This window comes from Hemiscyllium ocellatum, chromosome 14, assembly GCF_020745735.1.
Source record: "Hemiscyllium ocellatum isolate sHemOce1 chromosome 14, sHemOce1.pat.X.cur, whole genome shotgun sequence".
Lineage (NCBI taxonomy): Eukaryota > Metazoa > Chordata > Chondrichthyes > Orectolobiformes > Hemiscylliidae > Hemiscyllium > Hemiscyllium ocellatum.
This window is the reverse complement of record NC_083414.1, coordinates 589,793-603,255: the sequence shown is the minus strand read 5'-3', so window position 1 is coordinate 603,255 and position 13,463 is coordinate 589,793. Positions and strand designations below refer to the sequence as shown.

Sequence of the window (13,463 nt, the reverse complement as noted above, 5' to 3'; positions counted from 1 at the left end):
AGCCATTGCCAATTATCAGGGGAAATCCCATCTGGTTCACTAATATCCTTCAGGAAAAGAAATCTGCCATCCTCAACTAGTCTGGCCTACATGTGACTCTAAACATTCAACAATGTGGTTGAATCTCAGTTGCTGTCTGAAATGGCGCAGCAAGGCATTCAGTCGTTCCAATTACTCCAAAGGCAACTGGGGACAGGCAATAAATGCTGGTCAGCCAGCAACACCCACATCCTACAAATGAATTAAAAACAAACTCCAATCCTCCTGTGATGAAAGCCAGTATGCCATCCACCTCCCTAAATGTTTGCTTGCACCTGCCTGTTTGCTTTCATTGACTGTGCAAGGATACCTAGATCCCTTTGTATATCCACATAGCACAACTTATCACTATTTAAATAATACTCTTCCTTTCTATTTATTATACCAACGTCTATAACTTCACATGTAGCCACTTTGTACTGCATCTGCTATGTGTATGCCCACATATTTGTCTAAATCACCTTGAAGTCTTTTTATATCCTCCTCACAAAACCACCTAGTTTTGTGTCAGCAGCAAACTTGGAAATGTAACAAAAACAGAAATTACTGGAAAAGCTCAGCAGGTCAGCATCTGTGTGGAGAAATCAAAGTTAACATTTTGGGTCGAGTGAACTGCGTTCTGAACCATGAGTTCTGAGGAAGGGTCACTGGACCCAAAATGATAACTCTGATTTCTCTCCACGGATGCTGCCAGACCTGCTGAGTTTTTCCAGCAGTTTCTGTTTGTTGTTTCTGATTTCCAACATCTGTGATTCTTTTGGCATTTATTTGGAAAATGTTGTAATTGTTTTCCTCGTCCAGATCATTAATATATATTGTGAATAGCTGGAGTCCAAACACTGATCCCAGCAGTATCCGCTAGTCACTAGCTGCCATTCTGTCAGTCATCAATTTATTCCCACTCTCTGCCTCCTGCCTATCTACTGTTTATTGGTCAATGCTCAGATATTACTCCTGATACCATGTGCTTTGTTTTCTACACACTAATATTGGTTGGTCGGGCTCCTCAGGACCAGGGAAACAGGGGTTGGAGGGAAACTGGGAACTGTATGTCCTGGAAGGCAATGACATTGTGGTATTGTGAGGCTATTAATCCAGAAACTTAGCTAATGTTCTGGGGACCTGGGTTTGAATCCTGTCACAGCAAATAGTTGGATTTGAATTTGATATAGAATCTGGAATTAGAGTCTCATGATGACGATGAATCCATTGTTGATTGTCAGGGGAAATCCCATCTGGTTCACTAATGTCCTTTTAGACATGGAAACTGCCATTCTAATCTGATCTGGCCAACAGCAATGTGGTTGACTCTTAACTGCCCTCTGGGCATTCAGGGACGGGCAATAAATGTTGGCCTAGACAGAGATGTCCATATCCCATGAATGAGTTTGAAAAATAAAATCATTTTGAAAACCTCAAGGCCGGAAATCACAGAATTGTTACAATGCAGAAGGAGGCTATTTGGCCCATCTCTGCACTGTAAGATAAACATTTCTTCTATCCTAATCACAGGCTTCAGCCCTGCAGGACATAACTCTACTGATCAATGACTTCAATTACCTCCACATCCCACCCTTCCTCTCCGCTCTCCCCCATTACCTCCTTCATGCCTCTGAATTCTGAACCTAACCAATTCTGAAGAAGAATCCTGTTAAACTCCCTCGTTAATTCTGCTCTCTTTCTCCACAGATGATGTTAGACCTGCTGAGTTTGTCCAGCAATTGGGGTTCTTGTTTTAGATTTCCAGCACCTGCAGTATTTTATTTGTTTCCGTGTAAACAGGTTATTTTGTAGTTCCTTTACTTTCCCCACAGTAACAATCCTTCAGAAAGATGTTACCTACTTTCTATAAAGCAGCTTCTAACATCCTGATGTTGAGAGACCATGTCAAAGTTAAAGCTTTCCTTTTTTTTTGGGTGGGTCCAATTGAAGTGAATGTTGACCGTTCAGTCTGCTATGGAAATACCCCGACAGCTTGTTGACGGTAGTATCAAACTCATTGCAAACAGCTTCTTTCTGCTGACTCAGCACAGGAGAGCTTTGCAGTGAGTTTACTATTAGCTTAATAGATTGAATCATGTAGGTCAGGGGTAGAGTAAACTTGTTAATTAGACAGGGAGCATGAGAGTGCTGAGAAATAGGAATGCTTGAGCAAGAATTCAGGCAGAAAAATACATTTTTGAGATTCTTCCAGGCCATTAGAACTGCATCTGTGTGTAAGCAAAGCTCGGTAATTGGTGAAAATCACTTGAATCTTGTTGAAACATATATGTACAAGCTGAGGGAGAGTCTGTCAGAGCTGTCTCCTTCAGCAAACAAGCTGCAATTTTCTTTAATTAGCCAATTTTCACTTAACTGTCAAACGTCATGAGTTCATCTCATTTTGGAAGATTTTGGCTGTCTGGATTTTTTTTTAATCAGGTTGTTTGGATGTATCCAGACACCCCTTCTGTGCAGGTGGAACTTGAACTCAGAACCTCTGGCCCATAGGGAGAGTCATAACCACAAGACCTTCCAGAGATTGTGTGCAGTTGAAAATCGGGGGCCATTCTGATTTGGCAATGTCTAGCATCAGATAAACAGCAGGGTTTGATTATGTTGTGGGCCAGAATTAGGTTGTACTGAGAATTACTCATTCATGGGATGTGTACGTCGCTGGTTCAGCCTGCATTTATTCCCCATTCCTAGTTGTCCCAGAGGGCAGTTAAGAGTCAACCATGTTGTGGGTCTGGTTGGGGTCATGTAGTCCAGGTGAAGCAGCAGTTACTATCCCGAAACAGCAGTAGTGAATCAGCTGGGTTTTCTCCCCAAGTATCGATAATTGGTTTCATTTGTACTTGAATTGAGTTTATTGTCATGTACCATGGCACAGTGAAAAGCTTTGTCTTGCGAGCAATACAGATAGATCACAGAGTTAAATAGCATAGATAGTAAATAATAGGTGATCAGTGGCAAAAATAAAAAATACAGGTACAAGCGAATGCTAAGAGCTTGAGTCCATTCAGTATTCTAACAACCGTAGAGTAGAAGCTGTTTTGAAACCGGCTGGTGCGTGTGTTCAGGCTTCTGTACCTTCTCAATGGTAGAGGTTGTAGAAAAGCATTGCCAGGGTGGGATGGATCTTTGAGAATGCTGGCAGCCTTTCCTTGACAGTGGGCCTGGTAGGTGGATTCTGTAGATGGGAGGTTGGCCTTTGTGATTGTCTGGGCCAAGTTCCCCACTCTAACAGTCTCTGATCTCGAATGGTACAGTTACCGTACTAGGTAGCGATATATTCAGACAGAATGTTCTCGATGGCGCACCTATAAAAGTTGGCAAGGGTATTCTCCATCCTGCCGAATTTTCTCAGCTGCCTGAAGAAGAGACGTTGTTGGGCCTTTACAACCAGTGCATCCACACGAAGAGTTCAAGAAAGCTTGTTGTGGATGACCACCCCAAGGAGCTTGACACTCTCCACTCGTTCCATCTCTGTGCTGTAGGGGGGACATGAGTAACATCCTGCCAAAAGTCAGTAATGAGTTCCTTGGTTTTGCCAGCATTGAGAGCTAGGTGGTTCTCAGTGCATCATTTTTCCAGGTTGTCCACCTCCCATCTGTAGTCTGTTTTGTCGCCATCTGAGATTCGTGTGATTAGTGAACTTGTAAATGGCATTAGTCTGGTATTTGGCGATGTATTCATGGTCATCATTACATCTTTAATTGCAGATGTTTTATTTATTGAGTTCACATTTCACAATCTGCCACAGGGATTTGAACCTAGATCCCAAGAATATTACTTGTTTGTAGGATAGTACCACACGATGCTGTTAGAGAACAACATCTGACATGGACCTGCCCTGGGAGTGTTTGATGGGGATAGTGTAGAGGAAGCTTTACTCTGTGCCTAACCCCTTGCTCTGTCAGGAAGTGTGGTGCAGGCACATTTAATTGAGGCATTCAAGAGGACATTGTATGTTTATTTGGATGGAAATAGTATGCAGAGATGTGGGGAAAAGATAGGAGATTGGTGCAGACACGATGGACTGAAAGGTCTCCTTTAGCATCATAACAATTTTGTGATGCTACAAACTGTTGAGTCATCTTATGTGACTACTTATAAAACTGACAGCTTGGACTTTCTCAGCCTGTAAAAGCTCTACGTTTCTAACCATGGCCTTTTGACCTGGAAACTGAGCATGCTAACAGGGAGAGAAATAACCTTGCATCTAATCCCATTCAGGTTCCTTTGCACTGCCCTAAAAACTTGTAATTTCTAGTTTCCGAAACTGAAATCAATCCTTGTTTGTTCTGAATTGAAAACTCACTGTAATGGCCTTCAATTTTCACTCCCCATTATAATCCAACAGATTATGGATAATTTCCCATAACTTGCCCCAAGGGAACAAAGTCAATGCCTTCTGCACAAAGCTCAAGTAGGTCATTGCTCAAGAAAATACTTCACATAAATAACTAACACCCACATGTTGTGACTTTGAAAAATAAATATTGCATCTTCCATCACAGTGAATAAAGAAGCAGTGGTCTTTACACACAGAGTGGTGGGTGCATGGAATGCACTGCCAGCCGTGGTAGTAGAGTCGGATACGTTAGAGACATTTAAATGTCTCTTGGATAGACACATGGATGATGGTAAAATGTGGGTTAATTTGATCTTCGAGTAGAATAATAAGTTGGCACAACATAGAGGACCGAAGGGCCTGTACTGTGCTGTACTATGTTCTAGTCCAACCTTTGACCCTTGGGGAACACCACTGTCTACCACGCCTGCTGTTGGTAAAATTATCGAGTAGGGTAATTTTTCGAAATAGTTTCTTAAAATCCATATGAGCAACCTCCACATGCTTTCCTTTATCACCTTCTGTGTTTCTTCTTCATCTAATGATCCAGTTGAGAATCTGGAGATTCTGAAGCTCCGCTACTCCTGGGACACCAGAAGAGTTGGTGATTTAATGAAAGCCTGCCCATTTCCTGATTTACCTGTCTGTTTGAATCAGGTGAACAGAAATCATTGACAAGTTCCTGGACTGAACAATAACTGCTTTTATTACAAATGAATAAATTCTAATCACAAGTAACCAAGCTATGAATGATCAATAGATGGCTCAACTGGTTAAAACTTTAAACTTTCTAAAATCTGGACACCGACAAAACATTGGAAAAATAAAGTGGGGTACACAGTTCAATAACACCAGCTCACAGAGTTCACCGCGATTTTTCTATTGGATTGTCAGGTCTTTCTGTTGTTGAATTCCTTTCTGTGGAGCTTTTCAGTTCTTCACACGAGACACACAGGGCAATTGGCACACTCACTATAAAGTCTGTTAGCTACCACTTAAAGGCACTAGCTTAAAGCAGCTGGTGGGAGAAAGTAACTGGATTTCTGCAGGGAGAGAGTGACACATATCCCTTCCCAGCAGTCCAAAGACTTCTCCCAGCATTGTTCACACCCAAAAGCTTTTCAGCTACCAAGAACCCAGTCCGAGTTCTGAGACTGATGACCTTTAACATCCTCAACTGATCACAACTGCATCACATTGATCATCAGTGACTTGCTGCCAGCCAGATCTCACTGTTCACCCCTGCCCTAGTGCCGTACCATCTACTCACACCTTCCCCACTGCTTGAATAAAGCAGTAACACAAATTGAGTTTCAGTAACGTGTTTGTAAAATGTACAGCAATTTCTTCCACAATCCTTGGTTTCAAAACAGTCTTTTACCCAAATCAGTCCACAGTCAAAAATACAGTGTGTAAAATGAAATGGGTCTTTACAACCAGAGAATTCCACTAGACTAATCAAACTTGTCACTTTGGCAAGTTGGAAGAGAGAGCCAGACTAGGGTGCAAACCCCAGCAGGAGAAAGTGTTTCAGAAGAGGCAGAAGGCAAGGAAAAGTAATGGGTTTACTTCATGGGATGGCACTCTGTGCAGTGCTGAAGTTTGTGTAATAACTTTCCTGTCAAAGCCATTACTCATTGCTGGCCCTTGAACACACAAATCTAGATGGGTTAATGAATATTGGAGGTGGAGCCTTCACCCATAGTTTTAACAGTAGTTTCTGATGATCTACTTCTGAGGTGTGAATCTCTGAAATCCTGAGGCTGGAGTTTGGCTGGAACTTGTGTTTAGCTGTCACTGACACCTGCTCTTTATCTTTCAGTCATATGAAGATCTGGTTCAGCGCCTGGAGCCAGTGATCATGGAGCTAGAAAGACAAGAAAATGTTTTGGTCATCTGTCACCAGGCTGTCATGCGTTGTTTGCTGGCCTACTTCCTCGACAAGACAGCAGGTAACAGCAACGTGAAGTTGTTACTGCCATATTTGGTTTGGGGTTTCCCTGCAGTGAGGCTGCTTGCCGACAGTTGTCACATTCAGCTTCATCTGTTGGCAATTTGCTTAGCAACAAAGCAAAGTTCAGATTCTGTTTTCCTAAACTTTGTTGCTTATTAACCTTTTGTGAAGGCCTTCCTTTCAGTCATGTATGTTTCAAGGCTGTCCTGGTGACCTGCGACTGTGTGATAATCTCCTGCTTCCAGCTTTGACTCTTTCATGTGCAGGTGACTAACAAAAGAAAATGGTGCAAACGTGGATGAATAGTTTGGCTTGTGCTTCCTTTGCTTGACCCTTGAAAGCATTCACTTGTTACTTTTTTAGGAACAAAATAAAGGAATGGGGACACCCTGGATCCAAGCAGGACAGAGGAAGGTGTAAAAGTGGAGGTGGTGTGGCATTATTAATAAAGGAGTTAGTTCCTACAGTAAGCAGGAATAATATCTTGGAGGTGTCATCAAATGAGGCTTTGTGGGTAAAACCTAGGAAGAGAAAGGGGGCAGTCACACTGTTAGGAATGCTTTATATGGCCCCAAACAGTCAGTGAGCAATAGAGGAGCAAATATGTAAACAATTTGAAGTGTGTTTAAAAAAGAAAGTCCAAGGATTTCAACCATATCCCATTATTAATTGGGATAATCATAGTGTAAAGGGTTGAGAGGGAGAAATTTCTTAATGTATACAAGAGAGCTTTTTATATCAGGATGCAGATGGTGCGACAAGGGACAGTGCAGTGATGGACTGGGTTCTGGGGATTGTGGCTGAGAGGTGTTTTGCACTGACGGTGGGGACCATTTTAGTGATACATCACCCATACATTTTCAGTTCTGTTATGGAAAAGGGGAAACGTGGTCTGTAAAAACGGTTTTGGATTGGGCAAAGGCAAATTTTATTAAAAGATGGCAGGATCTAGCCAAAGTAGACTTGAACAGCTGTTTGAGGGTAAATCTACAGTAGAACAGTGGGAGATGTTTTAAAAAAAAATTACTTGGTAGAGTATGGGCTTAATGTATTCCCTTTTAATGTGAAATATCAGAGCAACAAGCACAGGAGACCTGGATGTCTAGGAATACTTGGGACTGAATACAAAGGAAAGGAGAGACAAGTACAAAGGGAGCAAATCAACAGAGGCTCCAGAGGGGGATAGATAGTAACTAGGACAACTGAAGAAAGTGATTCAGAGGGCAGAGAGGGAGATGAGAAAACTGCTGGTGGGTAAGATTAGGGAGAAGCCCAGTATATTCTATAAGTATGTGAAAAGGATGAGGTTAAGCAAGGAAAGAGTAGGGCAAACAGGGCAGTGTGTGTGTGGAGCTGGAGGACATTGATAAAGTGTTAAGCTGTTCGCATCTGTCTTTACTCTGGAGAAAGAGGATGTACGTACAGATAGACTGAGGTTTTAGTGATTTTGGCAGATTTAGAAGTGGACAAATCTCTCGGTGCGGATGAGTTCAATCCCAGGTTGCTGAGGGAGGCAATCAGTGGATCTGACTCAAATTTTTAATTCTTCTTTGCTCACAGGGATGGTGCCAAAGGACTGGAGGGCAGCTAACTGAAAATGTACGGGTGTTGTAACATCGCTCCACTTTTCAAGGGCTGTGGATTGTTTGACCATTACAGAAAGCAGTTAAGAATCAACTGCATTGCTGTTGATCTGAAGTCACATGTAAGACAGGCTGGGCACCAACAGCAGATTTCACAGTCAGTATTAGACTTCTAAATCCAGGTTTTGTGTTTTAAATTGAAATCTCACAAGCTCCAATGGGGGATTTAACCCTGGGTCCCCAGAGCATTGCCTGGTTCCCTGGATTATTGATCCAGTGAACATACAACAGTGCCAGCGCCTCCTCTTAGCCCTCTACTTCCAGCTCTCTTGCCACGAATCATCATCTAATGAAGATGCTAACTCTTTAAAAGTACATCTTGCTGATGAGTGCATTCATAACGTGAAATTCCAAATGACTTGTCTGATTTTCACACACAATGCAATACAAATGTTTGGCATTTTGAGGTCTCAAGGTCAACACAGCAGAGGGACAGGATTATCACCCTGAACCTGTTTGACCAAATGCCTTGTTTAATAATGGCTGCAAATTCATATCTCCATTGGATCAGCCGCTCAGCCTGAAGAGACAGCCTTGCTGGAAAGCAAACTGGAAAAAGCCATTGGCTGGATGAGAGTGGGGCCACCGACCTGACTGGGGATATTTGTAGCAGAGTTTGTCTTCACTGTCGTCCCTGTATGTACAGGCCTTGATCTGGGAGGCAGCTGCTGTTACCGAGACCAGAAGGGGAAGCCATGGCTGGGACCAAAGAGAAGAGCAGTGGAGAGTTGCCTCTTAGCCCTCAGTTGGGGTGTGGGAAGGGGATGAAGTGGGGGGAAAAGGGAGGCTGTAGTGGGGCTGGAGAGAAACAGATCTTTAAGGGGGTGGAGAGGTGTGGGGATTATTGGCCTGGGGAGAGATAAGGAAGCCTGAAAAAGGTTTGACAGGGATAAGGAAGAATAGTTACAAGGGAAATTGAGAAAGATGGGGAAGGTTGCAGGGAGGCCAGAAGAGAGGGGAAGGGAGAATGAGTGAAGAGGTTACAAAGATCGCAGTTTCATACCTGCCAGAATGGAACATTTAGCAAACAAGGCATCAGTAAAAAGTGAAATCACCCAGATAATGAATTACTGTATCTGCACCTTAAGGTTTTATACGTTCAGGAGCAACTGTATGGGAAATATCCAAGTGTTAATTGTTAGAGTTAAAACTGATATCAAGTACATTAGTGCTGTAAAAAGAGTAATATTCTGCCAAATTAAAATATTCTAGCTTTTTGAATATGCAACAGCGATACATTAACTGTGACCTTACCAATCTCTGAAAAATTTGTTTCAGTTGATGGCTTTTTTTTTGTAGAAGTGTGTCAGTTCTTTTTTTAAAAAAAAACACGATTTACAAATTTTGTCAATATCAAAGTATCTGAGAAATCATGTGCTGCAGCTTTCAACTGAATGAAGTAGAAAGTGAGGACTGCAGGTTCTGGAGATCGGAGTCGAGAGTGTGGTGCTAGAAAAGCACAACAGGAACTGATGAAGGGCTTATGCCCGACGCGTCGATTCTCCTGCTTCTCGGATGCTGCCCGACCTGCTGTGCTTTTCTAGCAACACACTCTCAACCCCACTTTCGACTAAATGTAATCAATAATTATTGAGTAAGTTCTTGAATTGTGCTCCTGTGTGAGGCCTAATACTCCCTACAGCAACACCGGTACAGAAAGTAATGTTATCATAAAATAGTAAATACAGTAAGTGGCAGTTCCTTAGGCACATTGACATACAGAGGAACCTTAAATATGTAGCTCTCTGAAAGTGACAGCACAAATGGATAAGTTGGTAAAGAAACATATGGCACTTGCCTTCATTGGTTTGAACGTAGAGTTTTGGCATAAGTCGGTAAATCATGTCGCAATTATATAAGACTTAAAGGTCACACTTGGAGTACAGAGGAACCTTGATTATCTGGCATTTGATTATCCAGACAAGATTGCAAGGTCCCAAAGCTTGGCTAAACTGTTATCTGGCATTCAATTACCCGAACAAAATACTCTCCGCCCATGTTGTTTGTATAATCAAGGTTCCTTGTATTGTGTGCAGTTCTGGTTGCCACAGTGTAGGCTGGATGTGAGGCTTTGTAGGGAATGTTGAAGAGGTTTACCAGGATGTTGCCTGGAGTGCAGCGTAATAGCTATAAGGAGAGACTGAACAAAATTGGATTTCTAGGTAAAAACACTGACTGCAGATTCTGGGTTAGTGGTGCTGGAAGAGCACAGCATTTCAGGCAGCATCCAAGGAGCAGGAAAATCTGACGTTTCAGGCAAAAGCCCTCCAGGAATAAAGGCAGAGAGCCTGAAGCGTGGAGAGATAAGCTAGAGGAGGGTGGGGTTGGGGTGAAAGTAGCATAGAGTACAGTAGGTGAGTGGGGGAGGGGATGAACCTTCCAACCCTACCAACCTTCGCATAAACCAAATCATCCTCCGACATTTCCACCACCTCCAAAATGACCCCACCACCAGGGATATATTTCCCTCCCCACCCCTTTCTGCCTTCCACATAGACCGTTCCCTCCGTGACTACCTGGTCAGGTCCACACCCCCCTACAACCCACCCTCCCATCCTGGCACCACAGGAACTGCAAAACCTGTACACACACCTCCTCCCTCCCCTCTAGCCAAGGCCCTAAAGGAGCCTTCCACATCCATCAAAGTTTTACCTGCACATCCACTAATATCATTTATTGTATCTGTTGCTCCCGATGCGGTCTCCTCTACATTGGGGAGACTGGACGTTTCCTCGCAGAGTGCTTTAGGGAACATCTCCGGGACACCCGCACCAATCAACCACACCGCCCCGTGGCCCAACATTTCAACTCCCCCTCCCACTCTGCCGAGGACATGGAAGTCCTGAACCTCCTCCACCGCTGCTGTCTCACCACCAGATGCCTGGAGGAAGAACGCCTCATCTTCTGCCTCGGAACACTTCAACCCCAGGGCATCAATGTGGACTTCACCTCAGTTTCCTCATTTCCCCTTCCCCCTTATCCTAGTTCCAAACTTCCAGCTCAGCACTGTCCCCATGACTTGTCCGGACTTGTCCTACCTGCCTATCTCCTTTTCCACCTATCCACTCCGCCCTCTCCTCCCAGACCTATCACCTTCATCCCCTCCTCCACTGATCTATTGTACTCTATGCTACTTTCTCCCCACTCCCACCCTCCTCTAGCTTATCTCTCCACGCTCTCTGCCTTTATTCCTGATGAAGGGCTTTTTTCCCGAAACGTCAATTTCGCTGCTCCTCGGATGCTGCCTGAACTGTTGTGTTCTTCCAGCACCACTAATCCAGAATTGGATTTCTATAGAGTATTGGAGGCTGAGGGGTGACCTAATAGATGTGCATAAAATTCTGAAAGGCATGGATTGTTGGAGTCTCTTTCCCAGAGTGGAAGTGACAAATATTAAGGGGCATAAGTTTAAGGTGAGAAAGGGGAAAAGTTTAAAGGAGATGTGCAGGGGAAGTTTTTTATTACAGAGGTGGTGATAGGTGCCTGCAACACACTGATGGAGCGGTAGTAGAAGCAGGCACAATAACAATCTTTTAAGAGGCATTTAGACAGAGACCTAAACAGGCAGATAATAGAGGGATATGCACCACGTGCAAACAAATGGAATTGATTTAGAATGACATTGTGATCAGCACAGACGAGGTGGACAAAGGGCCTGGCCCTGTGGTGTACTGGTCTAAAAGAGTTAACACAAATAAAGCCATAGGTCTTGAAAGCCATATAGAAATGAGGAAATTGATTTGTAGAACAAGGGCTATTTAGTTGATCCCTTGTTTACCACAATGATTTTTAATTGTAGTGTTTTTGATTTTCTTTCCAGAGGAACTCCCATACCTGAAGTGCCCACTGCACACTGTCTTAAAGTTGACTCCAGTGGCATATGGTAAGTGGGTTCAGCCTGTGATAAGGTTTTACAAAAGTATCAATGAATATCGCTTTCCAGCTGTGACAAGGGGAGTACACTGATGATCAACTCCCACTCTCTCGAGCTGTCCCAGAAGTATAAATAGCCAATTGAATACCAAGATGCTTATACTTACCAGTTATACTTTTACTGGTATCTAGGATAAATAAAAGCCACCCACCAGGTATCCTAGGTAAACACTAAACTTATTTGTTCTGAAGAAACGTAACATTTATCAAGTGACAAAATGGGTTATTAAAGACTACAATATCAAATTAAATTATATTCCTTTTAAATGGAAACCCACCCAATCTCTCACAAGACAGGATGTACAGTCCTTTAGAGTTATTATGGGCGGGGAGAAACCAGCAAGAAATAAAATCTTGTGGATCCAGAGAGAGTCTGAAAGACCAGGATGAAATATGTTTCTTGTTTCTGTCACATTGCTGCTGACCACAGGGCAATGGAAGATCCTCAAATTAGTCTTTGAGCACTGTCTTTTTTTTACACCTAGAGAGGGAGGTCAAAAATAATACTTCCTAGCAAAGCTCTCCACAACTGTCAGTGTTTTTCCATTACCCAGGATCGAGAGAGAGATAACGAGATCTGTCTCTGCTGCAAACTTAGTGAAGGTCTATTTTCACCTGCACCATTCCCTTAGAAGCTAACCATGCCTTAGAAACAGTCCAGAAGCTGTGATAAGTACTGCTTGTCGAATGTTGCTTTCAATGGTTAGGAGTAGAAGTAGGTCATTAAGCCCATCAGGTCTCTCCATAATTTAATGCAGTCATAGATGATCAAACCCATCAATGCATTTTACCCACCCTCTTAACCCTTTAAGTTATTGATAATCAAATATGTAATTTCTTAAAAATCGCTAATGTAATGACCTCTTCTTTAAACATACTCAGAGTCCTGAACTTGCACAGTCCTTTGCGGTAGAGAATTTTAAAGATTCACAAACCTTTGAATAATAGAAAATTTTTTCATTTCGAAACTAAGTGGCAACCCACTTGTTTTTAAATTGTGCCCCTGGTTCTAGACTATCAACCAGGAGAAACATCTTACCTATAGCTAGCCCGTCTATCCCTTTAATTATTTTGTTAATTTCAATGAGATGACCTCTCATGACCTGCTCTAGCCATGTGTAATATCATTATCCAAACAGATTAAAAAATATCTACTACACCCACCAATTCACTTTCCATGAATTTTGTTAGTAATATCTTCAAAGAAAATCTCTGACAAGTTTATCAAGCACTATTTCCCATTCACAATTCCATGCTGACTGTACCCAACAGAATTTTTATCCGTGTGCATTAATCACATTATCTTCCTGATAGATTCTAGTATTTCCCTTCTCCTGATGTAAGGCTGATACTTTCCTGTTTTTCTTTGCTCCTTTTTTTAAATAATGGGGTAACATCTGCATGTTTCCAATCTGCAAGAATTATTCCTGAATCTATGGTAGTTTGGAAGATTCTCGATGCATTACCTCCTGTAGTTACATCCTTCAACTCTGTAATTTCTCCAATCCAACCTTCTTACTAACACTAATTTCTTTCAACTTTTCTTCAATATGGGAAG

At 42.5% G+C, this 13,463-nt stretch overlaps 1 protein-coding gene across 4 annotated transcripts in view; it reads left to right on the top strand.

Moving 5' to 3' along the window:
- LOC132822201 (6-phosphofructo-2-kinase/fructose-2,6-bisphosphatase 4-like) overlaps positions 1-13,463 on the top strand; it is a 173,316-nt gene that overhangs the window by 131,403 nt on the left and 28,450 nt on the right. For all 4 annotated transcript variants that reach the window (XM_060835273.1, XM_060835275.1, XM_060835274.1 and 1 more), the window contains 2 exons: positions 6,198-6,327; positions 11,793-11,855. In XM_060835273.1, the coding sequence (XP_060691256.1) occupies positions 6,198-6,327; positions 11,793-11,855 (193 nt within the window). The remainder of the gene's footprint in view (positions 1-6,197; positions 6,328-11,792; positions 11,856-13,463) is intronic.